This window comes from Ostreococcus lucimarinus, chromosome 2 (genome assembly GCF_000092065.1).
Source record: "Ostreococcus lucimarinus CCE9901 chromosome 2, complete sequence".
Lineage (NCBI taxonomy): Eukaryota > Viridiplantae > Chlorophyta > Mamiellophyceae > Mamiellales > Bathycoccaceae > Ostreococcus > Ostreococcus sp. 'lucimarinus'.
This window is the reverse complement of record NC_009356.1, coordinates 47196-73476: the sequence shown is the minus strand read 5'-3', so window position 1 is coordinate 73476 and position 26281 is coordinate 47196. Positions and strand designations below refer to the sequence as shown.

The 26281-nt window shown below is 63.6% G+C and overlaps 15 protein-coding genes across 15 annotated transcripts; 6 read left to right on the top strand and 9 right to left on the bottom strand.

Moving 5' to 3' along the window:
• Positions 1 to 68: 68 nt before the first annotated feature.
• OSTLU_3898 (predicted protein) lies at positions 69 to 989 on the top strand (the record flags this gene model as incomplete). Its single annotated transcript, XM_001416264.2, has 1 exon — positions 69 to 989. A coding segment is annotated over one exon (921 nt), but the record flags the coding sequence as incomplete, so codon positions are not given.
• Positions 990 to 1078: 89 nt separating this feature from the next.
• On the bottom strand, positions 1079 to 1567 carry OSTLU_29850 (predicted protein; the record flags this gene model as incomplete). The annotated part of the gene is made up of 1 exon (XM_001416023.1): positions 1079 to 1567. The coding sequence occupies one exon, from the start codon at positions 1565 to 1567 to the stop codon at positions 1079 to 1081; it is 489 nt and encodes a 162-aa protein (XP_001416060.1).
• A 561-nt stretch (positions 1568 to 2128) lies between these two features.
• Positions 2129 to 3478, top strand: OSTLU_29849 (predicted protein; the record flags this gene model as incomplete). The annotated part of the gene is made up of 1 exon (XM_001416263.1): positions 2129 to 3478. The coding sequence occupies one exon, from the start codon at positions 2129 to 2131 to the stop codon at positions 3476 to 3478; it is 1350 nt and encodes a 449-aa protein (XP_001416300.1).
• Positions 3479 to 4900: 1422 nt separating this feature from the next.
• On the top strand, positions 4901 to 6580 carry OSTLU_35795 (predicted protein; the record flags this gene model as incomplete). The annotated part of the gene is made up of 1 exon (XM_001416262.1): positions 4901 to 6580. One exon carries the CDS (start codon positions 4901 to 4903, stop codon positions 6578 to 6580), a length of 1680 nt encoding a protein of 559 aa, XP_001416299.1.
• Positions 6581 to 6825: 245 nt separating this feature from the next.
• Positions 6826 to 7868, top strand: OSTLU_29847 (predicted protein; the record flags this gene model as incomplete). Its single annotated transcript, XM_001416261.1, has 1 exon — positions 6826 to 7868. The coding sequence occupies exon 1, from the start codon at positions 6933 to 6935 to the stop codon at positions 7866 to 7868; it is 936 nt and encodes a 311-aa protein (XP_001416298.1). The 5' UTR covers positions 6826 to 6932.
• Positions 7869 to 7888: 20 nt separating this feature from the next.
• Positions 7889 to 9215, bottom strand: OSTLU_24002 (MC family transporter: aspartate/glutamate (Ca2+-activated); the record flags this gene model as incomplete). The annotated part of the gene is made up of 1 exon (XM_001416022.1): positions 7889 to 9215. The coding sequence occupies one exon, from the start codon at positions 9213 to 9215 to the stop codon at positions 7950 to 7952; it is 1266 nt and encodes a 421-aa protein (XP_001416059.1). The 3' UTR covers positions 7889 to 7949.
• A 344-nt stretch (positions 9216 to 9559) lies between these two features.
• On the bottom strand, positions 9560 to 11181 carry OSTLU_29845 (predicted protein; the record flags this gene model as incomplete). The annotated part of the gene is made up of 1 exon (XM_001416021.1): positions 9560 to 11181. One exon carries the CDS (start codon positions 11179 to 11181, stop codon positions 9868 to 9870), a length of 1314 nt encoding a protein of 437 aa, XP_001416058.1. The 3' UTR covers positions 9560 to 9867.
• A 133-nt stretch (positions 11182 to 11314) lies between these two features.
• On the bottom strand, positions 11315 to 12669 carry OSTLU_29844 (predicted protein). Its single transcript, XM_001416020.1, has one exon. It carries the CDS (start codon positions 12603 to 12605, stop codon positions 11322 to 11324), a length of 1284 nt encoding a protein of 427 aa, XP_001416057.1. The 5' UTR covers positions 12606 to 12669; the 3' UTR covers positions 11315 to 11321.
• A 154-nt stretch (positions 12670 to 12823) lies between these two features.
• Positions 12824 to 13339, bottom strand: OSTLU_29843 (predicted protein; the record flags this gene model as incomplete). Its single annotated transcript, XM_001416019.1, has 1 exon — positions 12824 to 13339. The coding sequence occupies one exon, from the start codon at positions 13337 to 13339 to the stop codon at positions 12824 to 12826; it is 516 nt and encodes a 171-aa protein (XP_001416056.1).
• Positions 13340 to 13728: 389 nt separating this feature from the next.
• On the bottom strand, positions 13729 to 14949 carry OSTLU_3605 (predicted protein; the record flags this gene model as incomplete). Its single annotated transcript, XM_001416018.1, has 1 exon — positions 13729 to 14949. A coding segment is annotated over one exon (1221 nt), but the record flags the coding sequence as incomplete, so codon positions are not given.
• A 146-nt stretch (positions 14950 to 15095) lies between these two features.
• OSTLU_14077 (predicted protein) lies at positions 15096 to 16880 on the bottom strand (the record flags this gene model as incomplete). The annotated part of the gene is made up of 1 exon (XM_001416017.1): positions 15096 to 16880. One exon carries the CDS (start codon positions 16878 to 16880, stop codon positions 15096 to 15098), a length of 1785 nt encoding a protein of 594 aa, XP_001416054.1.
• Positions 16881 to 17162: 282 nt separating this feature from the next.
• Positions 17163 to 18312, bottom strand: PRPL3 (Plastid ribosomal protein L3, imported to chloroplast, large ribosomal subunit; the record flags this gene model as incomplete). Its single annotated transcript, XM_001416016.1, has 2 exons — positions 17163 to 17708; positions 18133 to 18312. The coding sequence occupies 2 exons, from the start codon at positions 18310 to 18312 to the stop codon at positions 17163 to 17165; spliced, it is 726 nt and encodes a 241-aa protein (XP_001416053.1).
• A 750-nt stretch (positions 18313 to 19062) lies between these two features.
• Positions 19063 to 20685, top strand: OSTLU_2142 (predicted protein; the record flags this gene model as incomplete). Its single annotated transcript, XM_001416260.1, has 3 exons — positions 19063 to 19784; positions 19920 to 20429; positions 20550 to 20685. Coding segments are annotated over 3 exons (1368 nt in total), but the record flags the coding sequence as incomplete, so codon positions are not given.
• A 142-nt stretch (positions 20686 to 20827) lies between these two features.
• Positions 20828 to 21541, bottom strand: OSTLU_29838 (predicted protein; the record flags this gene model as incomplete). The annotated part of the gene is made up of 1 exon (XM_001416015.1): positions 20828 to 21541. The coding sequence occupies one exon, from the start codon at positions 21539 to 21541 to the stop codon at positions 20828 to 20830; it is 714 nt and encodes a 237-aa protein (XP_001416052.1).
• A 43-nt stretch (positions 21542 to 21584) lies between these two features.
• Positions 21585 to 25979, top strand: OSTLU_14074 (predicted protein; the record flags this gene model as incomplete). The annotated part of the gene is made up of 3 exons (XM_001416259.1): positions 21585 to 22921; positions 23136 to 24854; positions 25193 to 25979. The coding sequence occupies 3 exons, from the start codon at positions 21585 to 21587 to the stop codon at positions 25977 to 25979; spliced, it is 3843 nt and encodes a 1280-aa protein (XP_001416296.1).
• Positions 25980 to 26281: the final 302 nt, after the last annotated feature.

The window sequence follows — 26281 nt, the reverse complement described above, 5'->3', positions numbered from 1 at the left end:
GAACGCCGAGCTGGGCGACGACGGAGAACGCGGCGATCGCGCTCGGGGCGCTCGCGGTCGGACGCGGGATAAAGTACGTGTTCGATACGCCGAGTCGAACGTACGTGGACGGGGCGAACACGGTCGGGACGGAGTACGACGCGTGGACGGAGGAGGGGATATTGGAATATTACTGGGGCGAACACATACACTTGGGATGGTACAGCGACGAGGAGCTGGCGAAAGGGGCGGGGACGCTGCTCGGGTGCAAGGTGAAGGATTTCATTCAAGCCAAATTTGATTTCGTGGACGAGATGGCGGATTGGAGCGAGGCTGATAAGCCGGCAAAGGTGCTGGACGTCGGGTGCGGCATCGGCGGGACGTCTCGACACTTGGCGAAGCGCTTCGGTCAAGGCACGTCGGTGACTGGGATTACGCTCTCGCCGAATCAGGTGAAACGCGCGACAGAACTGGCGGCGGAGCAAGGAGTGCCGAACGCGAAGTTCCAGGTGATGAATGCGCTGGCGATGGAATTCGAGGACGACACGTTTGATTTAGTGTGGGCGTGCGAGAGCGGCGAGCACATGCCGGATAAGAAAAAGTACGTCGAGGAGATGGTGCGAGTGTTAAAACCTGGTGGTAAAATCGTCATCGCGACGTGGTGTCAGCGCGAGACGCCGCCGGAGTTCACGGAGAAGGAGAAGAGCAACTTGCAATTTCTCTACGAAGAGTGGGCGCACCCGTACTTTATCTCGTACGAGGAATACGAACGTCTTTTACGAGGCACCGGCGCCATGGCGCGCACGGGATCGGAGAACTGGGTGAAGAACACGCTCGTGTCGTGGCGTCACTCGATCTGGGTCGGGGTTTGGGATCCGTGGCCCGTGGTGTTCGCCGGGCCTCGCCAGTGGTACAAGGTTGTGCGCGAAATCGTCACCCTCGAACGCATGGCTCGCGCGTTCGAGTCAGGTTTGATGACGTACGGCATGATCAAGGGGACGAAAAAGTAGTGAACGAGTACAGTATTTTTTGTGTTTAGGACGACAGTCGGTGAAATGATATTGCGCGCGCGCTTCGTTACAAAACCATTCGTATCGACTCACGCGGCGGCGACGGCGGCGGCGGCTTTTTTGATGTCGTCCGTCCCGTCGACGACGTTGGACGCGCTGTACGTCCCCATCGCGCCCGCCACGCACGCACCCGCGACGTCTTCCACGCTCACCGGTTCCGCGAGCGTCAACGCGATCGGTCCCGGCGCTTTCGCCGCCAAAGCCTTGACGGGTCCGCTGCCGAGCACCTTGGCCAAGACGTCGCCGTACGTCTTCGTCACTCGCGGCGGCGTCAACGAAAACGCATCCCCGCCGTAAATGAAGCTCGGTTTCACGATGAAGTAATCACCTTCCGCGTAATTCTCGCGCAAGCACGCCTCCGCGTCGCGCTTACCCTCAAAGTACCCCCTCATCAACGGCGTCTTGCCCACGACGTCCGGCACGACGCTCGCCACGCTCACGTACACGAACCGCCCGACGCCCGCTTTCTTCGCCGCCTCGATCGCGAGCACGTTATGATCCCCGTTCCCTCTCCGCATCGCCTCGTCATCGCCGCCGATGACGCCGACGCACGACACGACGCAGTCGACGTCTCGCAGCGCCTCCGCCAGCGCCTCGCGCGCCGCGCTCGCCTCCGCCAGATCCACCGCCCGCGCCTCGCGCGCGCCCGTCGCGTCGCGTCCCGAGCGAGAGATGGTCGTCACGCGCGCGCCCGCGCGCGCGAGCGCCTCGACGACGCGCGCGCCGACGAATCCCGACCCTCCGAGCACGACGACCGACGGCGCTTTATCCGCCGCGGCTTCGACGCGCGTCGCGCCGCGCGCTCGGCGCGTCGTCCGGTCGCGCGAGACGCGCGAGACGCGCGCGACGCGCCCGCGGCTCGCGCGCGTCGCGCCGAGCGCGCGCGTCATCGCCGTCGGCACCGCGCGTCGCTCTGTGTCGCCGTCGCCGTCGCATCCATCGTCGACGTCATCGCGTCGTCGACGCCGCACACCGCGATGGCGCTCGCGTCGGCGCGTCGCGACGCGTCGACGCGAGTCCTCGAAGCGCTTCGCGCGTCGCGCGATGGCTCGCGACGCCTCGGCGACGCGCGACGGTCGATGTCCCATTACGCGCGCGGTGTCCCGCTCGACGCGCTTTATCCGCGCCGCGTCGTCGTCACGGGCGTCGGACTCGTCACCCCGCTCGCGCGGACGACGGCGGAGAACTGGCGCGCGCTGCTGGCGAACGCGGGCGCGACGCGGGCGCTGCGCGAGGACGATCTCGCGCGCGAGTGCTGGAACGCGCTCGCGGCGAGCGACGGCGCGCGGGCGCGAACGCGGCACGCGGGCGTCGTGAACCGAAGGGAAGGGTACGACGCGAACGCGTGGAGCGATGGAGGAAGTTTGGCGTCGTTCGTGGCGTACGGACGGTGCGCGGCGAAGGAGGCGATCGAGGACGCGGGGATGACGAGCGCGAGGGACGCGCCGAGGGACGACGTGGGGGTGTCGTTCGGCGCGGGGATGGGAGGCGCGAGCGATTTAACGCGCGCGGGAGGTTGGATGGCGAAGGGTGAACTGCGGAGGATATCGCCGTACTTTGTGCCGCGGATTTTGGCCAACGCGGGGGCGGGGAGGATATCGATGGATCACGGGTTTCGAGGGCCGAATTTGGCGGCGGCGACGGCGTGCGCGACGTCGGCGCACTGCATAGGGGACGCGTTTAGGGCGCTACAGCGCGGCGATGCGAACGTGATGATCGCCGGTGGTGCTGAGGGATGCATAGATGCCGTTTCATTGGCGGCGTTCGCCAAGGCGAGGGCGCTGAGCGCGACGGGGAGAGCGAAACCGTTTGACGTCGCGCGCGACGGCTTCGTCATGGGCGAAGGCGCGGGGGTTTTAGTGCTCGAAACTCTCGAACACGCGCGCGCGCGAGGCGTCGATAAGGTGTACGCCGAGATACGCGGCTACGGCGCGTCGGGAGACGCGCACCACGTCACGCGCGCGAGCCCGGATGGCGAAGGCGCGGCGCGCGCGATGCGAGCCGCCATGCGAGACGCCGGCGTCGACGATCCGCTCGACGTTGGATACGTCAACGCGCACGCCACGGGGACGCCTTTGGGCGACGCCGCAGAAGCCATGGCGCTCAAAACAGTCTTCGGTGCGGACGCGATCGAGTCTGGGCGCGTGCTCACGACGTCCACGAAGGGCGCCACCGGGCATTTGCTCGGCGCCGCGGGCGCCATCGAAGCCGCGTACACCGTCATGGCTCTTCACACCGGAGACGTGCCTCCGACGTTCGGATACGACACGGTCGACCCAAACTTACGAATCCCAATCGTCGGCGCTGGTGGCGTCGCGGCTCGACTGCGCGACGACGCTCGAGCGGCGATGAGCAACTCGTTTGGTTTCGGCGGCACCAACGCCAGCCTCGTCTTCGCTCGAGCGCCACCGCTCGACGCCGCGCCGTAGACGCGCGGATCCCCTAGCGACGTTAGTTTAGCGTTTGTAGCGACATATTTAGCGGGCGAGCGATCGCCGTGTCATCGTCGCATCCACGGATGTTCGTTCGGCGGCGGCGGCGCCGGCGCCGCCAGACGTCCCGAGACTCCGACGCGTCGCCGTCCTCAGTCCACGACGCGCGCGCGGTGATCGTCATGTCCGACGACGACGGGCGCGCGTTCTTCGTGGGGTTCACGCTCGTCGCCGCCCTCGCGTCGACGGTGCGCATCGCTTCGCCCGCGCGCAGAGTTGAAGTTTGTTTGAAATCCAACGCCTCGGACTGACGGTTGACGCTCACGCGACGCGCAGCTCGCCATCGCGTCGGCGTACGCGCTGAAGAGCGCGGCGAAAGACTTTAGTGAACAGCAAATCGGCCTGCTCACCGCGCTGGAGGCGATAGAACGCGAGAAGCAGCTGGCCGAGCAACAAAACTCTGGCAAGAGCTCGGGACGAGGCGCGCGCTCGGGACGGCGACGAACCGGAAGCAGCGGCGCGGCGTCGCCGTCGGGACGAGAGAAGAGCGACGCGACGAGTGTCAGTCGGTTGTCGCAGTCGAGATCGATCTCGGGGAGCTTGGCGGACGTGGAGGAGTATCCGGCGTACGCGTCGGCGAACCGGTCGACGCCGGGGACGCCGACGAAGGCGAACGCGTTCGGACAGACGGTTTCGGACGGCGGTGAAGATGGCAGTCATCACAACGGACGATTATCTCGAGACGTCAGTCTCGGCACGCCGAAGAAACGCGGGCCGCTGAGTCAACTCGCGTGGGCGGCGAACGACGGTTTAACGGAGACGGAAGTCGAACCGGAAACAGAAACAGAGACCGAAGGTGAGGAAGAACGCACGCACATAGACGTCGTGGAATCGCCCATGGCGCGACGTGGGCGAGCGTACGGTGCGCCGGACTCGAGCATAGAGCGGTTGATCGAGTCGCCGTTGCCGCGAGCGTTGAGCGCCAGCGTCGAGCTCGAACGCACGATGGAAAAGCTTCAGGAGAAAATGCACGACAAAGCGACGCTGACTCCGACGCCCTCGGCGTCGAATGAGAGTGGGGTCACGTCGCCTAGGACCGTCAAGACGCCGTGGACGGCGACCCCCGACGGTAACATGCCCATCGGTTTGAAACCGGCGGACCGCGCCATCGGACGAGAATTGTTCCAACGATCGGGCAGTGGTGGTGCCGCGGCGAACGGTCTATTTTCGTCGCCGCGCGTGACGCACGCCGGAGAATCAGATATGCAGTACGAAAAAGTCGCGACTGAAATGATGGAAACCTTGGGTGACGAATGCGAGGAAGTGTGCCTCATGCTAGAGTACGCGCTCGGTTTACGCGACAAGTGGTTATTCGACGACAGTGAAGGGGCATGTCCTATCGTCGGTAAGGTGGATAAAATGCCGCCGCTACCACCTAAATCGCAGCACACGTTCGAAATGATCGATGGAGTCATGCACGTGTACCACCCGAACGCGCAAGGCGAGGTCGAGTTGGCGCATAAACCGCCCGGCACGGCGACAGATTTCTTCTACGACTTGCACGCATTACTAAAGGTGCAATCGTACGGTCCATCGAAGACGTTTTGTCACAAAAGGCTGTTGTTGACGGAGCAAAAGTTCAATCTACACGTCATGTTGAACGCTGATCGAGAGTTTTTAGAGCAAAAGAAGGCGCCACATCGCGACTTTTACAACGTCAGAAAGGTTGATACGCACGTGCATCACAGCGCGTGCATGAACCAAAAGCACTTGTTGCGCTTCATCAAGTCCAAGCTTAAACGAGAGCCTCACGAACTTGTGGTTTATCGGGACGGCAAGTTTTTGAACCTTCGAGAGGTGTTCGAATCGATCGGAATGACGGCATACGAACTCAACGTCGATACATTGGACATGCACGCGGACAAGAATACGTTTCATCGCTTCGATAGGTTCAATCTCAAGTACAACCCCATGGGACAGTCTCGCTTGCGAGAAATTTTCATCAAGCAAGACAACTTGATTCGTGGTCGGTTCCTCGCCGAGCTCACGAAGCAAGTATGCTCGGACTTGGAGGCGAACAAATACACCATGGCGGAGTATCGCATCTCCATCTATGGGCGTAAACCCGGCGAATGGGACAATCTCGCGGCTTGGGTGCTGAATAACAACGTCTTCAGCGAAAATATCGTATGGATGATTCAGATACCGCGATTGTACAACATCTACCACAGTAATGGGACGATGAAAAACTTCCAGCAGATGCTCGATAACATTTTCAAGCCTCTGTTTGAAGTCACGGTAGACCCTTCGTCGCATCCAAAGTTGCATACGTTTCTCCAAATGGTGATCGGGGTGGACATGGTAGACGACGAATCGAAACCTGAGCGCAGACCAAGTAAGCACATGCGTGTACCAGTGGACTGGGACGTGTCTCACAACCCCGCGTACGCCTACTACGCCTACTACGTGTACGCCAACCTGTACACGCTGAACGCATTGCGCGTCAGTAAAGGGTTGAATACCATCGCCTTCAGGCCTCACGCCGGTGAGGCGGGAGACATCGATCACCTGTGCACCACATTTATGCTCGCGAAGAATATTGCGCACGGCTTGAACCTGCGCAAGTCGCCGTGTCTGCAATACCTGTACTATCTCACGCAAATTCCGCTCGACATGTCGCCCTTGAGCAACAACTCGTTATTCATCGATTATCATAAGAACCCGTTCCCGGTGTTCTTTGCTCGAGGTTTGCGAGTATCACTCAGTACGGATGATCCACTCATGATTCACATGACCAAAGAGCCTTTGGTCGAGGAGTACTCCGTCGCCGCGCAAGTTTGGAAACTCAGCGCCGCCGACTTGTGTGAAATCGCCAAAACCAGCGTTTTAAACAGCGGATTCCCGCGAGCGTCGAAAAAGCACTGGGTGAGTGATCAGTATTGGCTCAATGGCACACGAGGAAACGACATTCAAAAGACCAACGTCCCAGATCTTCGCGCACATTTTCGCGAAGACGTTCTCGAATGCGAAAAAGAGCTCGTGCGTCGAGGCGTCGTTCAGGCGCGCCAGAAGGGCCGCGAGCTCAAAATTCGCGGATAGAAACGGCTGACCGCTCGGTCGCGACGTTCCATCGCAGTAGTCTACATCGCTCGCGCATCTCGTCTCCCCCATTCTCTTTGTAACCATCGGCAAGTGTACACCTATCGCGGCGGCTTCTGTTCAAACCAACACCCCGCCCATGGATGGAAATCATCATCACGATGGCAGCCGCGCCACAACGCGCTCGCCGGCGCCGACATCGTCTGATCGACCGTAACAGCTCGACGAACGTCGCGAACTTTCGTTCGCGTCGACGATCGCGCGCGCGCGTCCGTGCGACGTCGCTCGACGCGAACGAGACGGACGCAACGGCGTAGGGTGTTGAGCGCGGTCGAACGGCGACGCCGACGCGATGAGCGGTCGCGGACCGGCGCTTGATCGCGCGAGTGGGTCATTCAGACACTCCGAACGATATGCCGCCACCGCGGCGCGGTATTCCAAGGCGATCGAGCGGGAGAGGAACGCGGAAGAGATCGCGCGGGACGGCGGCGGGGCGACGTCGCGAAGCGGAGGCGAACGGGAGTCGTTGTTAGACGCGCCCGAGTATTTAGAGCGTCAAAGGGCGCGGAATGAGTCGTTTAAGCGCGGGTGTGGACGGATGTGCGCGCTGGTGTTCGTGCTCGCGGCGTTCGCAGCGGTCGCGGCGTTCGGCTTTCAACACTTTAACGGCGACGATTCGCCGGCAAAGGTGACGGTGGATTCGGACTCGGCGTCGAGCTCCAGGAATAGCGATTTAGGGCCGAGTGCGGCACCGAGAGCGACGACACCGGATGTGTCCACGACTTATCCGCCGCCGCCGATGCCACAGCCGACGCCACAGCCTGAGCCGTCATCGCAGCCGGCGCCGCAGCCAGAGCCGGCGCCGCAGCCACAGCCAGAGCCGGCGCCGCAGCCACAGCCAGAGCCGGCGCCGCAGCCACAGCCAGAGCCGGCGCCGCAGCCACAGCCAGAGCCGGCGTCGCAGCCACAGCCAGAGCCGGCACCGCAGCCTGTACCGACACCACCGGAGCCGACAACGGAACCGTCAGACGATCCATACGATCCATACTCCGCTGACTTGGCGCTACCAATGCACGCTGGCGCCATCGAAGAGGAGGCAAACGAGCTCGTGGAGAACGCCATTCACCACGAGATCGCGGGTGGGTTGGGACGAGCGTTCTTACGAAACAGCAAGGAGAGGTTTAAGTTTGAAGCCGCTCCTGAAGATGAACCCGCAGTGCCCAAGGATCCGATGCCCGCGCCGGTGGACGATCCAAAACGAATTCCGGAAGTACGCTCAAAGAAGTGAGTCTGATTACAACAGTAGTACGTAGTAACAACATGATTTTAGTATATAACAGCCTAATTTGGCGTGCGTTGAGATGCTCATTCACTTGTCGATTTCGAACACTTGCTTCATGAGCTCGTAAACGTAAAACGAAATTGCCGCCGAGGGTAAAATCTTGGCGTAATTCGGAATCAAGCCAGCGTAAAGCGCACCGATGCCTTCATTCTTTCCGACGACGTAAATCCCATGGAACATGTTTTTATAGGCGTATCCTGCACCTTTCTTCATTCCGGCGACTTGGATTCGACGTTGAATCATTTCGAGTGGATACACGCCCGTTTGCGCCGCGGCGCCGGCGAGCGCGCCGAAACACATCGTCGGTAGCGCAGACATCTTTGCCTTTTCACCGAATTGTCGCCGGTACAAACCCTTGCAGGCGTCGTATACGTAGAAATTGATCGCGCCGTAGGGTGCTACGCGCACCATATTCGCACCCAAACCTTTCCACAGCGCACCGTAGCCTTCGTTGGCGACGAGCTGTTTCCAGCAGTCGCCCAACAGCATGCCGGTGCCAGAGACGCGCGACCGTAACGTGTCCACGGGATGCGTCAACGCTGTGCCGCACATGCTCGCCACGGAACCACCGAGCATGCGTTGCGCACCGTCGAGCTCGGTTTGATCGCCGTTTCGTATGATGTAATCCTTGAACTTGTCGTACACGAAGAACTCGACGGCTTTGGTGGGGGCGATTCGCAACACGTTGAGCGTGTTCCCGCGAAACAGACCTCCAGCGCCTTCATCTCGCACGATTCTGTTCAAAGTTCCTACGAGACCACCGTCGCGCGCGATGGTCGTTGAATCGAGCATGTATTCAATCTTCGCCCGCTCGAGCGGCGCGACGACGGTTCTAGAGACGCCTCCAGAGATGGCACCCACGAGTAAGTGCTTTATCACCTCGCCAGCGCCTCCGTTCGCTTTACGTTTGCTCGCAAACGCTAACGACACGTCGCCGACGTCGACGGTGGACCTCGACCACACGCTCAACGCTTCCGTGGCGTCCATGGCGTCCGAGAGCATCAAAAAGTCACGAAACTCGGTAAAGTCGATCGCCTTGGCCAGCGTCACGAATTTTTCGTTCGCCGCGTTGAACAAGCCCTTACCCTTGCTAAACGCGCCCTCCCCCGCCTTGATGCGATACATCATCGCCTCCACGTCGTCGTCGTCCGTCGCGTATCCCTCTCGCATCAGCACCCTCTTCAACTGTTTCGCCGTGAGATACCCCGACCGATCCCCATCGAATTTCTGAAACGTCCTCAGCAGCTCGCGCTCGCGCCGCAGCGCGAAATTCCCGAATTCCTTAAACGTCATCCGCGGTCGTCCTTCGCCGTCGTCGCGTTCGCGTTCGCGCGCGCCTCGCGCGCGCCCCTCGTCGATCGTTCGTCGCACGAAATCGTCCGCGCTCTGCGCCGTGCACGGCACCTTCAATTTCTCCAGCGCGCGTCGCATGTCATCGCTCGTGACGTATCCCTTCGCGCCCTCGTCCAGGTGGTCGAATCGTCGCTTGAGCGCCTTGTACGCGTAATCGTTCGGCGACAGATCGTCCATCGTCACCTCCGTCGTCGCGCGCGTCGGCGCGGGCGCCGCGACGGCGCTCATCGACGCTCGAAGCGGTCGTCGCCGTCGTCGCGCGCCGCGCGCGCGCGACGGCGGTCCCGCGGCGTCGTCGTCGGCGTCATCGTCGGCGGCGGCGCGGTCGTTACGCGCGCGCGACGGTTCGCGCGCGCCGCGCGGCCAGAGCGACGCGAGCGCGGCGCGGGGGAGGACGCGGGCGACGGGCATCGCGCGCGACGCGCGCGAGCTCGAGTTCGGGCGAGGCGCGCGCGACGCGATGTCGAGCGCGACGGTCGGGACGACGACGGCGAGCTCGAGCGCGCGCGCGCGGCGACGGGGAAACGTCTGCGATGTCTTGGGGTTGATTACCGACCGCACGTCGCGCGCGATCGATCGACATCGCGCGGGGTTAACACTGCGGACCGACGTTGGCCTGGACGACGTCACCGCTCGGGAGCTCGGCTTGGATCTCGCCCAAAGTTTTCGGCGCGAGCGCGAGCGCCGGAGCGTAGTGGAATCCGCCGTCGGGGGCGTCCAGGGCGTGGGCTGGGGTCACCATCTCGTATCCGAAGGCTGAAACGTCGTGCTTGAAGAAGGCGTTGAATGCGTTCAACACGCTGGGGTTCATGTTTTCCCAGCACGCGTGAAGGTTGGGTTTTACCACGGCGGCGTTCCAATCGTTTTCGTGCGAAGCCATGGACACCGCGGGGTGAAATCGGGAACGTAAAAAGGACACGACGTTGGGCTGCTCGCCTTCGCCTCTTACACGAGGGCACGTGCCTTCCTCTGGACCCATGCACTCTTCGAAGCGGAACAAGCGCGAGGCGCTGGCCGCCGTGACGGATTGCGGGAGCCAGTGCGATTCGACGTTCAACCTCGCCGCAATCTTTCCGTCGCACTCGTTCATGCCTTGGATGGTGTACTCGACCTCTTGGTAGCACTGCGACAACTCGGACTTGTGGGCGTCGTGAACCTGCTGCTTGATGTGATTCTCAAACTTCTTGCAATTCTCGGGGTCGTATCCAGGCCTCAAGCTGTGGAAGAGCGCCTTGTCCAACCAATTCATGCGCCACAAAAATTCGCTCTGCGCTCGCGAGTAAGGATTTCTCACGATGGCGAACGAATCCGGCACCTCCGCCGCCGGCGGCGTGTGCCACTGCTCGTACCCGATGTACTTCTTCCGGAACTCAAACGGTCGCTTGTGACAATACCCGACGTCGATTCCCAACGTCCCCAGCACCGTCTCGATCGTCGTCCCGCCCGTCTTCGGAATGTGCAAGAACACCGGTAACCCGCTCCCTTCGCACTTTCCGCGCAAGTGTTCCATCACTAATTCTTTCAGCGCGACGCTGTCGTACTTTGAATAATCATCGTGACCGGCACGGAGGGGGAACGCCTTCGCCGCCGCCGCCGCGTCCCCAAAGTCGCCGACTCGGCGCGGCGTCAGCCCCTCTCCCAGTCGCACCACGCCCGGTCCGCCCATCCCCCGATCCGTGCGCGTGTGACACGCGATTTCGCGATCGCGCTCTAGCTTAAACTCGACGCCGCACACCGCGCCGAGCGCGACAACGACGGCGACGCACGCCCACGTCAACTTGCTGCGATGGGTGTTGAGGCACGCGCGCGCGCGCGTCGACGACGAGAACGACGCGTCGGGGGCGCCGTCGTCGCCCGCGGTGCGCTCGGGGATGAGACTCACGCGCTCATCTTGGCCGACGCGCATCGTCGCGCCGCGCGCGCGAGTGTGCGGGCGGCTCGCGCGCGGACGAAGGCTCGCGGGTTCGCGGAGTGCGATTGCAATACAAAATGAGATTATTTCAATTCTACTAGATATCAGTGCCGCGGTCCGTTTAAACGCACGGCTCAACGCGCGCGATCGTTCGAGCGGCCGAGGGCCGGCGCCCCCGCGTCGCACTTCGGTCCCTGGACGTCCATGATGGGTGTGTTTTCGGGAAGCTCTGACCTGAGCTGTTCGAGCGTTTTGCCGTCGGCGTGGTGATTGGTGTGTGCCGAGTTATCGAACACGGACGTGCCGTCGGTGGTGCCCTTGGGAGATATCTTGTTGTATCCGAATCCCGCAAAGTCGTGCGTGTAGACGGCGTCGTAGACGCGTAAAATCGCCGGGTCGAATTCAGCCCAACACGACATGACATCGGGCTTCTCCACGGCGGCGTTCCATTCGTTAATTTTCTCTTCGATCGTCACCGCTGGAGTGTAGCGATTACGCATGAAAGCGATGATGTTGTCTTGCTCGATCATGTTTCTCGGGTCCTTGCACTTCCCCGGCGCGGAGTCGAAGCATTCCTCGAATTTGAAGACGCGTTCGGCGTACGCCGTCGTGATGCGTTGCGGTAGCACGTGCGAGCCGAGGTGAATCTTAAAGCCCGGATACTTCGTCTCGCAGTCAGCAATGCCCTGTAGGGTGAACTTGGCGTCGTTGTAGCATTTGAACTTATCATCCATCCATCCATCCGGCGACGCGGCGGGTGAGATCATATCCTTCACGTAGCTCTGAAACGCCTCGCAGTTCCGCTCGCTATACCCTGGGTTCAACCCCCAAAACTGCCCGGGCTCCGACCCTAAATATTTCGCCCACAAGAAATCGCTCGCGAACCGTCTGTACGGATTCCGCACGATCGCCCACGAATCCGGAACGAACGCCGCCGGCGGCCTGTGCCACGCCTCGTTCTCAAACGTCGGACTCGTCTCGTACGGCGTCGGCGTGCCGCGCGCTTCGGGGAGGTGACAATACCCGACATCGATTCCCAACACCCCCAGCGCGGTTTCGATCGTCGTTCCACCGGCCTTCGGGATGTGCAAGAACACCGGCAGCCCGTGCCCTTCGGTTTTCCCTTGCAACGCCGCCGTCGCGCGCGTCGCGCGTTCGCCCAAGTCCAGCGCGCCCCACTCTGTTTCCCACGCTTCACCCAGCGCGGCGCGGTGTTTCACCTCGCGGCGCGTCCCGTCGACGCACGCGAAGAGTCCAGCGCCGACGAGCGCGCTCGCGAGCGTCCAGAGCGTCACCGCGCGCGACGAACGCGTCGCGGGATGCGCCAACACCCTGGTTGCGTCTTCATCCGTCCGCAATAAAGGCGCGGCTTCGCGCGCGGACGCGCGCTGCGCATCGACGTCGCCGTCGTCGAGCATCGCGATGCGCGCGTTCGCGTCGATCTCGCCGAGCGACGCGGCGTCGACCCGAGCGGCGCGCGCGCGTGTGCGGATCGCGCCGTCGGCGTCGCCGCGCTTCCGCCCGAGCCGCGAGCGAGCGCGCGACGACGCCCGAACGCGCCGACGCGCGCGAATCGACGCGCGAGCGAACGACTAACCGAATAGCTATGACAAAGAAATAAAATCGCGAGCTAAGTTCACGCGCCGCGACGACGCCTGGGAATCTGCGCCGTCGGCGCGGCGCCGTCGGCGCGTTCGCCCGCCGCGCGTCTCGCCGCCTCGACGCGCGCGCTCCACTCCGCCTCCTCCGTCGCTTGAATTCGCTCGATCTCGCTTCCGAATTCCACGTCCGATCCCTCGCCCGGCGCCGTGAGCGCGCGCTCGCCCTCGTCGAGCGGCCGTCCCTCTCTCGCCGCGCGCGCGTACGCGTCTCGCTCGGCGTCTCGCTCCGCCTCGACGATTCGCAGCGCCTCTCGCTCGTTCATCTTTTTCGTCCGCATCACCTCCAGCTGTCGCAGCGCGAATTTTTGCGCGTGATGCGCGCGCGCGTCGCCGCGCTCCGGCGTCGTGCCGCAATCGATCGCGTCGAACGCCGCCGCGGGCTCGCGCTTGTAATACCCTCGAATCAGATGATCCGTCTCGAGCGCGATCGCGGGCGGCTTGCGCGCCCTGAACGGCCGCGGGCTCGGTGCCGACGCGCGCGCGGCGTCCATCCACGCCGGCTCGTCGATGACGCCGCGCGCGACGAGCTCGCGGGCGCGATCGAGCGCGCTCTTGTTGGTCCGGCGTCGCGCGCCGCGAAACATGTCGAGCGTCAGCGCCAAGGCGTCTCTGCCGAGCGCGCGCGCGCGCGAGGAAGACGCGCGAGAGGACATGGAATCCTTCGCGCGGGCGAGCGCGCGCGGCGCGACGGAGAGTGCGGCGAAGACGAGGGGAGACGCGGGAGAAGGAGGCGGAACGCGAACGCGAACGCGAACCGAACGAGGATCGACCGGCGAGAGAACGACGCGCGAGACGAAAGGAAATAGTATCATCACGTCGGTCAAATGTTGGTCGTCGCGACGAAGGCGACGAAATCGTCGGTGGCGGCGTCGGGGACGACGACGCCGCACTCCTCGTCGGCGTCGACGAAGAACACGGCGCCGGGCTCGGCGGCGAATGTTTTGGAATCCTTCGCGGACGCGAACGCGCACGAACCGCGATGGACGATCCAAACGCTCGGACCGGATTTGGCGACGACGCCGTACGCGGTGCCTCGAGAGACGGTGACGACGTCGAGGAGGAACTCGTCGAACGGCGGGACGTATCGTCGCGTGCACGCGTCGACGACGTCGCCCGTCAATATCTCGGGAGCGCCGAGCTTGTACGTCAGCATGTCGCACAGCACTTGGACGTCGCGAAATTTAGGGGTCAACCCGGCGCGCACGACGTTATCGCTCGTCGCCATGACTTCGACGCAATCGCCCGAGAGGTAGGCGTGCGGCTCGTTCGCCGCCATGTAAATCGCCTCCCCGGGGCGCAGGGTGACGTAATTCAACACGAACGCGCAAAACGCGCCGACGTCACCTGGATACTGTTCGCATAACCGCAGAAACAACGATTCCACGCTCGACGACGACGTCGCCGTCGTCCCTTCGTCGCGCACGCGCGCCTCCATCGCGCGCAGCTCCGTCTCCACTTTTCCCTTCTCCGCCGTCATCAACGCCGTGAACACGCGCTTGAACGCGTCGCGCAACGCAGCACTCTCATTACTCTGCCCACTCTCTACCGCTTTTCGCAACGCTTCGATCGCATCATCATCCCCTATCACTCTTCCGAACTCCTCGTGTCTCCTCGTCGCCGTTAAAACCGCGTCGGCGTTCGCGAACCCGCTCATCGCCTCAAACGTCTCGCTCACGCACAGCGCCATCTCGGGCTTATGATTATCGTCTTTATACGCCTCCGGATTACTCTCGTGCAATTTCACCGCCAGCGCCTTGTCCGGATGCGCCTGCACGCTCAGCGCCCGCGCGACGCTGAGCATTTTCATCAAAAACGGCACGTCGTCCCCGAATCGCGCCACCGCGCGCTCTCCGAGCGTCGCGTTCGCCGCGCTTTTCACGTGCTCGATCAAAGGCGTTCGCGCGCCGTCTTCCCCGACGACGTCGGACATTCCAGACGCGTGCGTGCCGCACCAGAGCTCGGCGAACGGCGTCGAGTCGTCGAAGTCTTCGGGACGCGCGTCGTCGTGACGCTGCGCGTTCGCGAGGGCGAGCGCGCGCACGGCGCTCGACCCGCGCGCGCCCCACGCGTAGTTTTGGTGTTTCACGCGGAGCTCGCGCATCGCGCGCGAGAGAGAGAGCGGGGAAGGCGCGAAGTGCGGCGCGGTACCGGGTACCGCACTTGAGCACTTTATGCCCGCGACCGACGGGACGCGCGAGACGACGCTTTCGTTACATAAATAAATGCTTGGAGATCGATCTTCGAGAGTTAACGCGAACGCTCGGCGCTCGGGACGTTGGGCTGCGAAGCGGTGTCGTCGAAGGCGACGCCGAGGGCGCGGAAACACGCGGCGGCGCCCTCGCGACGCGCGGCGGCGATGAGGTCGGCGTCGACGCACAGACTGGACATGGCTTTGGATGCCGGACCGGATGGAGCGATGGTGGCGATCTTGATGGGATGAAATGCGCTCGGAGCTGTGGAGGGGATGAAGACGTCGCGCGCGCGCCAGCCGTGGCGGGCGTCGAGGGTGGCGGCGTAGGAATCGTGGAGGTCCCACACCGCGCCCATGTACGACGGCGCAAAGAGCAAGTTGCGTATGGCCCGATACAGCGCCGATTGCGCCGGTTTTGGTTTCGCCTCGAGGTCGTCGATGGATTTGTTCAGATCGCTGTCGTTGGTGTCGCTCGCCGCCGCCGCGACGACGTCTCGCGCCTTGGATTGCCGCACGCGAGACAGGCGTTCGCGAATCTGCCCGAGAAATCGTCTGTTCTCGCGCTTCTCCGTGTTCGTCACGTCCGCTTCGGTGTCCACTTTGTGCGGGGCGGTGAGTAAAACCAGGATGTGCGTGCATCCGTCGTGCGCCGCCGCGTGCACGGGCACGGGCTCGAGCACGGCGGCGTCTACCAGTCGATGACCTCTGTGAGTCACCGGGGAGCTACCCGCGAGGGCCGGCACGCGCGCGCTCGCGAGCAACGACTTTTTTAGATCGGCTTCATCCTTGAAGTCATCCAAAATAACGGTTGTCAGTGTGTCGAGCGACGTGGCGACGACTTTGAGCGGTACGGAGGAGGTGATGACGTCCTTCCATCGCAACGGACGTCCGGTTTCGCCGCCCATGACGGTTTCGAGCAAGTAATTCACATTCATCGCCGGATCCACGGCAAACTTTGAATCCCCATCGTCGTCGCTCAGCGTTTCTGCTAAAGTGCCGACGTCCGCCATGGTCGCCGTCTCGATTGTGCTCGCGCCATTTCTCGCCGCGAGGGCGTTTCGAGAGCGACGCCCAAAGCGCACGAAGGGGCGCACCAAATCGATGTGCGCCTCCTTAATCACCGTCATCCGCCTCGAGACGTGGCGCTTTAAATCTAAGAACGAACCGTCGCATAAATCTTCCTCGTACGCAAAAATCCCTTCCGGCTGCTTTGAGAGGTAATACGTCAAATTCATCGCCCCCGCGCTCGACCCGTACGCGGCGTCGAAGCAGTCGTAATACCCCGCCTCTAACAACGCCCCGGCCGCGCCGGCGCTGATCACCCCTCGCATCCCCCCCCCCTCGACCACGAGTCCAATCTTCAACTCATCCGTCCTCGCCCCCGGTCGCGATCCTTCCTCTTTCCGTCTCCGCAGCGCGTCGTACACGTCCTCCGCGTCGCTCGCGCGCGCTCTCAACTTCCCCAACCTCTCCGCGAACGCATCGTCGTGCGTCACCGACAGCGGCAGCGGATGCACGTGCTTCACATTCGCCCCTCCGTTCGCTCGCACGCGATCGCCCACGCTTCGATCGCACGCCAACCCTCGCCCTCTCTCGCGCCCGCTCGCGTCTCCGCGCCCGCTCGTCCCGCTCGTCCTCGGCCTCGTCCTCGGCTCGCTCGTCGTCGCCTTCGTTTCCGTCAGCGATCGCGCGTTCAGCACCACCGATCGCGCGATCGCGTACCGCGCGTCGCCCGCGTCGTCGTTCGGCGCGCCGCGCGTCGTCGTCGTCGCGCGACGCGTCGGCGCGGTCGCGATCGAGCGCGGTCGCGGCGCGCTCGATCGGCGCGCGATGCCCTCCATGCGCGTCGCGCGCGAGCGCGCGCGCGCGCGCGCGTTCGGTGCGCGCGCGCCCGCGTCCTCGAGACGTCGCGCGCGACGCGCCGAGTCGCGACGCGCGGTGCCGTTGACGCGCGGTCGGGTGTGCGGTCCAACTAAATCGTCGAAACATGGTGGAATCGGTCGAGATTGTACGGTCGAGACGCGCACCACCGGTCGTCCGTTCGTGCGATTGAATCGGAGTGTCGAATTATAAATTGGCTACAAGACGCGCGGCGGCGACGCGAAAGTGACGCGAAAGTGACCTCACGCGGACGTGGGACTCCAGCGCGCGTCCCCGACCTTCTTGTTGGGCGTCACCTTGCACAGAGCGCCCTTCTTGCCCGGCACGTTGCCCTTGACGATGATGCAGTCGTCCTCGACGGAGACGACGGTTAAGCCCTTCGTCGTCACCATCTCGTTGCCCATGTGACCGTGCATGCGCTTACCCGGGTAAATGCGACCCGGGTTGGTACCGCTGCCGATGGAACCGTGTTGACGGTGCGATTTAGAACCGTGCGTCATCAAACCGCGCGAGAAACCGTAACGCTTCACGGCGCCTTGGAACCCCTTACCGATCGTGCGGCCTCGCACGTCAACCTTATCACCCTCCTTGAACAACTCCGTCGGCTTGATTTGCGCCCCGACTTCGTACGTCGGAGCGTCGCGCAAACGGAACTCTTCGAGGTGTCGAAGCGCCGGCGCGCCCGCCTTCTTGCAGTGCCCGAGTTCGGGCTTCGTGAGCTTGTCGTCGCGCACGGCGTCGTAGCCGACTTGCACCGCGTTGTACCCATCCGTCGCCTCAGTCTTCACCTGTGTTTCACGAACGCGCGCGAATCGCGATATCGTCAGTCTCTGATTCTCTCCTTCGCGTTTCGTCGCTCTACGCCGCGCCCGAACGCATCCGTCCGTCGCGCCCGCGCCCGCGCGTCGCGACGGTAACCTCGCCCTAGGGCTTCTCCCCGCGCGCGCGAAGCGTCGGTCCTCCTCGCGCCTCGCCCGCCCCATCCGAGCCCTTCGCGCGCGCGCGCGATCGACGATAACACCACCCGATCGTTCGCCCATCGTGAACGCGCCGCGCGCGTCGACGCATCGCGCGCGCCGCGCCCATCCATCGACCCCGTCGTCCAACCCTCACGCGCCCGCGCGTCGGTCGAATCGTTCGCCGCGTCTCGCGCGCCCTCGCGCGCCGACCCCCCGACGGCCATCCCGCGTTCGCTCGATATTTTTCCCGTACCTGCGTCACGACGTTCCCGTCGCGCACCGCGATCACGGTCACCGGCACGCACAGCCCGTCGTCGGTGAACACCTGCGTCATCCCAGCCTTGCTCCCGAACGCCCCCACGCCCGCGTCCAGGCGCGCGCGCGTCGCGCACGCCCCCCCGCGTCGACGCGCGGGCGTTTTCGCGTTTTGCATCGCGCGCATCGGCGCGGCGAACGTCGATCGCGACGACGTCATGGCGCGCATCGCGGCGTCGAGTGGCGCGCCGTCGCCGCCGCGCCTCGGCGTCGCGCGCACGCGTCGGTCGGTTTACGTTCGACGCGCGCGCCGCCTCGCGCGCGCGCTCTCATAGCGCCGAACGCCGCTTGAATACGTCACGACGACCGATCGATACATCGACGAGTGATGATTCGCGTGTACCCCCCGCACGAGGGGTACACGCCGAGGCTGAAAAAATCTTTCGCGAAAGCGCCGATCGCGCGCGCGCGCGCGCGTCGACGACGCGGGAGTCGACGACGCGACGCGACGCGACGCCCGACGCGCGACGAGGTCGGGAATCCGTAATCGTGACCGCGGTTTTCGTTCGAACGGACCGCGCGCGAGGACGCGCGGCGCGAACGCGGACGCGTCGAACGCGCGCCGTCGCCAGACTGTCGAACGAACGAACGAACGCACGCACGAGGGACGCGACGCGCACGAGGGACGCGCGACGACGACGCGACGACGCGAAGAAGACGACGCGAACGCGGTGACGCGGTGGCGAACGCGCGAGCGAGCGACGGGACGAGGGAAGACGGTGAAGAGGGACGCGCGCGACGGGACGGGACGGCGGCGACGGCGAACGCGCGCGCGGCGAGAAGAGAAGACGCGAGCGAGAGGGCGCGGGACGCGATGCGGCGAGGAAACGGCGCGAACGGACGCGAGGGAAGAGACGCGGGACGCGGCGTGCGGGTGATGCTGCCGCTGGATTGCGTGGCGAGGACGACGACGAGGACGACGCGGGAGACGCTGGCGAAGGCGCTGCGAAGCGTCGCCGACGCGGGCGCGGACGGCGTCATGGTGGATTGCTGGTGGGGGGCGTGCGAGGGCGAGCGACCGAGAGCGTACGAGTGGCGGGGATATCTCGCGCTGTGCGAGATGTGTCGAGACGCTGGATTGAGCGTGGACGTCGTGCTGTCGTTTCACGCGTGCGGGGACTCGGTCGGGGACGAGGGGTGCGAAATCGGCTTGCCGGAGTGGGCGCGGGGGGAGCCGGCGAGGGAAAACATGTACGCCGATCGACGAGGAAACGTCACTGAGGAATACTTGTCGCTGTGGGGGGACGAAACGCGGGACGCGCGACGAGGCGATCGATCGCCGTTGGAGTGTTATCGCGACTTCATGGCGGCGTTTCGCGCGGCGTTCGCGACGTTTTTGACCGGGTCCGCAGACGCGCCGCCGGTGATTTCGCAAGTCATCATAGGTCTCGGGCCGTGCGGTGAACTTCGGTATCCATCTTATCGCGCGGGTGATGGATGGCACTTCCCGGGCGTCGGTGAGTTCCAAGCCTTTGACGAGCGCGCGCGCATGTCCCTGGCGTACGAAGCCGCGGCGTGCGGCAAGCCCGAGTGGGGACGCCACCCGCCGGTGAACGGGCCGAGCTACAACTGCGATCCGGAGGGAAACGTGTTGGAACCACCGATCAGACGAACGAGTGAGGATGAACCCGACGCCAAGCGACGTCACACGATGACGGCGAGCACGTCGAATTCGAGCCTGACGAGCGCGAGCTTTTCGTGCGCCCCGGAGAGCGCGTCGAGGAGCTTCTTCGCCGCCGACGGAACGGGGGATTGGAACACGCCGTACGGTAAGTTTTTCTTGTCGTGGTACAGTCGCGAACTCGTCGCGCACGGTGAGCGCGTTTTGGAACACGCGGTGCGGGAGTTTGACGGCGTCGACGCCTCGCTCGGCATCAAATGCGCGGGCGTGCATTGGTGGCACGGTCACCCCAGTCGCGCCGCGGAGTGCACGGCGGGGTATTACAACGCCACGCCCTCGCCGCCTGCGGACGGGAACGGCGATGTGGACATGGTTTTAGGATGTGAACCGCGAGGATACTCGCAAATCATCGACCTGTGCGCTCGATTCGGCGTCGAGCTTACGTTTACGTGCGTGGAGATGCGCGACGTCGAGCACTCGCCGGAGCACATGTGCTCGCCCGAAGGCTTGTTGGCGCAAGTTCTGCGAGAAGCGGCCGAAGCCGGAGTGACGGTGAACGGAGAAAACGCGTTGGCGAGATTCGATGTCGACGCGTTCGCGCAAATCGTTCGCACGTACGAACGATACGCGGGCGTTTCGCCGTCGCCGGCAAAGCCGTTGGCGCGACTTTCGTCCTCAATGAGCGCGGAAAACGTCAGCTCACCCGGCGCTGAGTCGCGGAATTCACTTTCGAGCGACGATACGATGATGACTTCGTCGTCGTCACCCGATACCGCGTGCGTTCTCGGATCGTTCACGTACCTGCGGATGTGCGACGAGCTCTTCGAGCCGCAGAATTTCGACCGCTTCGCGCGCTTCGTGCGAGACATGCGACGCACACAATTTTGAGTTTTTGACCCCACACCGACACGAAAACAGTAACAATACTCATGTAACACCATCGCTTCGAATTGTACGCTACCAACGCTACTACCGATCGTCCTCGTTCGATTACATCCGCGACCGACGAAGACTACTCGCGCGAGCTCAACCACTTGGACATTAATATTTTTTTCTTTTTCCCCCCCACGAGTCCACCGAGCGCGCGCGACATCCGCCCGAACGCGTCGTCGACCTCGCGTTCGATCACACGCGCGTATCCGCACCCCTCATACAGCGCGATCGCCCCTTCGTTATCGCTATCGACGTGCAACGCCATCGCCGCCGGCGTCGGCGTCATCTTCCTCGCGCACGTCTCGCACGCCTCCAACAATTTCACCCCCACCCCTCGTCGTCGATGCGATTCCCGCACGCACATTCCGCTCAGATACGCGTAATTACTCTGTTCCGTGAGTCCGAGCGCGATGGGCACCCTCGCGACGAGCGTTTCCTTGCTCGCTCGCGGCCCGAACGCCGGCAGCGCCGTCACGTCCGCGCACCCGCACAATCTTTCCTCCTCGCCGTCGCTCGCGCCGTCGTCGTACGCCTCGAGCAGCGCGAACGCATCGCCCGAGTACCTCACCTTGCGCACGAGCCCATCGAGCACGCTCACCGCGCTCGATTCGTCCGCGCCGAACGATTCCGCCGTGACCTCGGCGCACGCGCGAAGTCTGTCCACCAGCGCCGCGCCCTCGCCCGCGACCTGGCGCACGCCGATCGCGCGCGGCGGCGCGGCGACGCGCGAACGTCGCGACGCGCGCGCGGGCGCGACGCGCGGGCGCGAAGGCGCGCGAAGGCGCGTCGCCATCGCGGCGCCGAGTGCGGCATCGGTCGGCGCGTCGCGACGTTCGATGGCGCGCGCGGCGCCGCGCGCGGCCGAGGGCGCGGCCGGCGCGGCGCGCGCGACGGCGCGACGACGACGCGCGACGGCGACGCGCGGCGCGCGGGCGAGGGCGCGCGCGAGCGCGAACGAAGACGAAGACGAAGACGAAGACTTCGCGCGGTGGTTGGCGCGCGCGACGAAAGACGACGGCGTGGCGACGCGCATCGCGCTGACCGAGCGCGGACGCGCGTTCGGGACGCGCGGCGTCGAGGCGGTGCGGGATCTGGCGCCGGGAGAGACGCTGCTGCGCGTGCCCTGGGGGTTGGTGGTGGAGAGCGCGAGCGCGAGCGGCGACGACGACGGCGACGACGACGCGCGGTGGTCGTCCGCGATGGCGATGACGCTCTTGGAAGAACTGAGCGAGGGAGAGTCGAACGAACGCGCGGCGTGGTTGACGCGATTGCCGAGACCGGCGCCGAAGACGCCGGCGTTGGATTTCGACGACGAAGCGCTGCGGGAAATCGAAGACGAAAGCGTCGTCGACGAGGCGTTGGCCGTGCGGCGAGCGCACGAGCGCGCGCGCGAGGCGTACGGCGAGCGATTGGCCGCGATCGGGGCGACGGTCGAGGATTTGAAGTGGGCCACCGCGGTGGTGCACTCGAGAGTGTTCACGCGGCGAGACGGCGCGGCGGAGCGAGCGACGCGACTGTTGGTGCCGGGCGTGGACATGTGTAATCACGACGCCGCGCGCTTTAACGCCATCGTGCGCGTGGTGACGTCGCCGGAGACGTGTCAGGGAGCGGCTGCGACGGAAGAAATAGCAGAGATAGCGCCGTCGTCGACGATGGACAAGTTTTTCGAGCTCGTCGTCGACCCGGATGGCGAAACCGTGGAAGCGGGCGAGGAAATTTTAATTTCCTACGGCTCGTTCCCTAACGACGTGTGGTTGATGTATTTCGGTTTCATCCCGAGGGGTACCAACGTCAACGACACGTTCGTTATTTTCGAAAACGTCGACGAATTGGTCGCGCACGTCGCCGACGAGTTCAGGCGGGACCTCGACGCGACCACGCGGGCGCGCCTACGCGACGTCTTCGGCGACGACGCGCGCGTGAAGATCAAGGTGGACTCAGTCGACGAAAAATTGATCGAGGCGTGCGATGATGTTCTCGGTATTCCGTGGTTAGACGTCGTCGCCTCTCGATGCCGCGCGTTGCTCGTCGGCGGCCGCTTTCGCACCAAAATCAAAGACGACGTCGCCGCGCTCGCCGACCCGAACGTGTCCCCCGAAACCGCCCTCGCCGTAGAATTCCGTCTCCGCAAAAAGCAAATTCTCATCGCCCCGCTCGGGCAAACGCTCGAAAAGTACGGTTTTAGCGACTAGCGTAGAAGTTGTAGCCTCGCGAACGAGAACACCGATTGACCGCACGCCTCGACGCACCGAGCGTCGATCTCGCGCGCACCGCGCGGCACGCATCGCGGCGTTCGCGCGCGCGCGACCCCGTCCGCCGCGCGACGCGTCCACGGCGCGCGTCGCGAAGCCTCGGCGTTGTGAGTTGGAATTCTGAATTGATTCTAGTGGTGTTACGCCGACGCGCGACGCGTACACGCGCGCGAACGACGCGCTCGCGATGCCCGAATCGCCGGTGATCACGGACGCACCGGCGGTGGCGTTCTCGTCGCGAACGCTCGCGCGAAGAGAGGCCGAGTCGGGGTCGACGCCCGAGCGCGCCGAGACGACGCCGACGCCGTCGTCGCCGAGCGGCGAGCGAGACGCGGGCGAGGCTGGGGATAGTAAATCGAGCCCGTCGAAGGCATCTTCGCCGATGGACGCGATCGGGACAGACATGGATGGGTACGAAGTCGTCGCCGCGCTTCGTTGTAAAACGACTGGGGACGTTTGGTACGCGCGCGTCGATAAAGAGTTCAGGAGGAAGCACTACTATAATCCCGTCACGAAGGATCGCGAGGATTCAAAATGGCCGTCGTGGAAAACGATCAAAGATCCGAACGCACACGACGTGACGTCGGACTCAGAATCGGGAATCGATGACGGACGGAACGAGGGCGAATCTTTCGTGAGCTCGACGAACGGGCGTCGGTACTCGAAGTATTACGACAAACTGCGGGAAGAGTATTATTACGTCGACGAGGAGACGAATGAAACGACGTGGGATCACCCGGACGGCGAAGCGATGGAATTTATGCAAAGGTTCGTACCAGCCGCGTTCACGAGCGCGGCCCAAGCCGTCGCGCCGACCTTCAACGCGGTCGCCGAACGAACCGTTACGCACGAAGAACACGTCGAGTTGAAATTAGCCAAGATGTTGCTCGTAGAAGAGAAGTGGTTCGAGAAACAGCCGGCGTCTAAAAACGTGCCCGGGCGACCGGAAGTTTTTGAAGGCGTCTACAGCGAACGCGAACGGTTTTGGGATCCAGAGGCGGATACGTACTCGGTGGATAACAACGAGGGATCAGAGCACGGTATGGAGATTTTCGAAGAGGCGTACGAGGCCGAGGACGCGCTCGAGCGCTACACATCGGCGGTAGATTTGGCGACACCGGAAGACATGCGTCCAATGAACGTGGCGAGAGATTATTTTACCAATCTACTCCTCATCATGTTCGAAATGACGGAAGAGGAGCAGGACTTTGCGTTTGCCGAGAAGCGAGCGACGGAAAACACACGGGGGGTGCAAAAGTTTACTCACAAAGGGCATCGAGTCGTCGGCGTTCGACGATTGTCTCTTGAGAAAGCCCCTGAAATCGCTGACGAGATCCAATTTGAGAAGTCGCGCGCGAATGCGTCCGCGAAACTCTCCATCAAGCGATTACAGTTTGACCCAGACACGCCGGAGAACGTCAAGTCACTTTTCTACCGACGTCTCGCCGCGCCGATGGGCGGAATGTTCAGAGCCGCAACGATACTCCAGCGCGTCGACACGGGTAGCGATCGGCCGCATTTTGGAGGCGCTGGAAGTTCGATCGAAAGCGATAATGCGAGCGAAGCGTCGTCAACTGCCATAGCGAACGCGCCGAAGAAGGTTGCCACCGCGGGCGTCGGCGATGAACACGCGTCGGATCGTCTCGATTTCGACGCTTCCTCGAGCGGTAGCGATAACGCCGCAGACGACGAAAAGCAGCGATCGAAACCTCCGAAACGTCGCGGTTTATTCGGCAAACTCTTCGCGTCTTCTGAGTCGAAGCGCGAGAGACGCGAAGCGAAGAAGAACGCCGAGCAAGAACGCAAGAACGCCGAGCAAGAACGCAAGGACGAGCAGGACTTGCTCGCCAGCGGGTTCGTCGCCCCGTGGACTCGCGACCCTGAATCCGTGCGATTCTTACGAAAACCCACTTTCGACGAGACGACGTTACCCACGAGTCTTCGCGAAGTAGAACGTGTAAAATGAACGCGACGCGCGTGTCGACTCGCCGCACATCCGCGCTCGCGCGACGACGGGCGACGATGGCGTCGAGATCTGCTCCGACGCCGCGCGCGCTCGATTTCCGGCTCGAGCGCGACGCACGACGCGCTCGTCGTCGTCGTCGACCTCTCTCGCGCGCGCCGCACGCCGTGCGCGACGTCGACGTCGACGACACCGATGACGCGAACGAATTCGTTTTACGACGCCGCAGCGCGCTCGCGTGCGCGGTGTCGACGGCATCGAGCGCGTGCATCGCTCAGTCGTCGTTCGCTGCGCCCAACGGTGGACTTTCGGACGCGTGGGGCGCGATCACGGGCGCACCGAGCGATTTGGTTTTCCCTCGCGCGTTTGAGGGCAACTGGTTGACGACGAGTCGCACGGCGAGCGTGGACGCGCCGCTCGGCATGGAGTTCATTCGCGACGTCGACGCGTTTGAAAGATTGAAAGGAGAAGTGGACGCCACGGCGCGCGAACCATTCGTGTACCCGGTGCGATTCATGGAGAATGGACGCGGGGAGACGGTGTTCGATCGCGCGTTCAACGTCAGAGCGTTGGCGGAGGCGTCTCGAGGATCCGGAGGGAAGCGCGCGCTCGATGGTGAGATCGAATGGAACGTCGACGACCCGAATGTGTTGAAACTCGTCACCGGGGACGGTGCGAGCGTGTTTTATAAAGTCACTGCGCGGTCGAGCGACAGAGACGACGACGCGAGAACGATGACGACGTCCGAGCTCGCGCAAATCGTCGTCGACCGTGGTCGCGTCGGCGCCGAACCGCGCGTGAAATCGACGCGCATCGTCACAAAGTACAAGTGGCGCACGCCCGAGGAAGCGAAATCAGGTCCCCAAATCGTCGCTTCGCAAACCGTGTATGAATATTTGGTCGCCGTTGGCGGCGGCGAAGACGCCGACGAGACCTTCGTCAAGGCGCGCGGTCGCCCCGTCGAGGTCGACGTCTACCGCATCGCCATGCAGCCGTGGACGGAGGAATTTTTTTAAGTCTTTCATTTGGTTCACCATCGCGTTCGCCTTAGTCGCATCGCACCAGCGTTGTATTGTTTATTCTTTACGTTCCGCGACGCTGAGGGTTTCTCCGCGGTGAGGTCATGCCGCACACCATGTCGGGCGTCATCGCGCGAACGATCCGCCCCGGCGCGGCGGCGCGCGCCCTCTGGGCCCCTCGCGCGAGCCGCGCGTCGTCTGGCGCGCACGCCGTCGTCATCAGGCCGCGTCAGACGTCGTCGTCGTTCGCACGCGCCTCGGCGTCGGCGATTTCAATTGGAAACTTTAGCGCGCACGCG

Bases quoted from the DNA above. Each gene is read 5' to 3' on its own strand.
- OSTLU_29844 (XM_001416020.1), bottom strand. From the start codon at position 12,605: ATGCTCGACGACGGCGACGTCGATGCGCAGCGCGCGTCCGCGCGCGAA.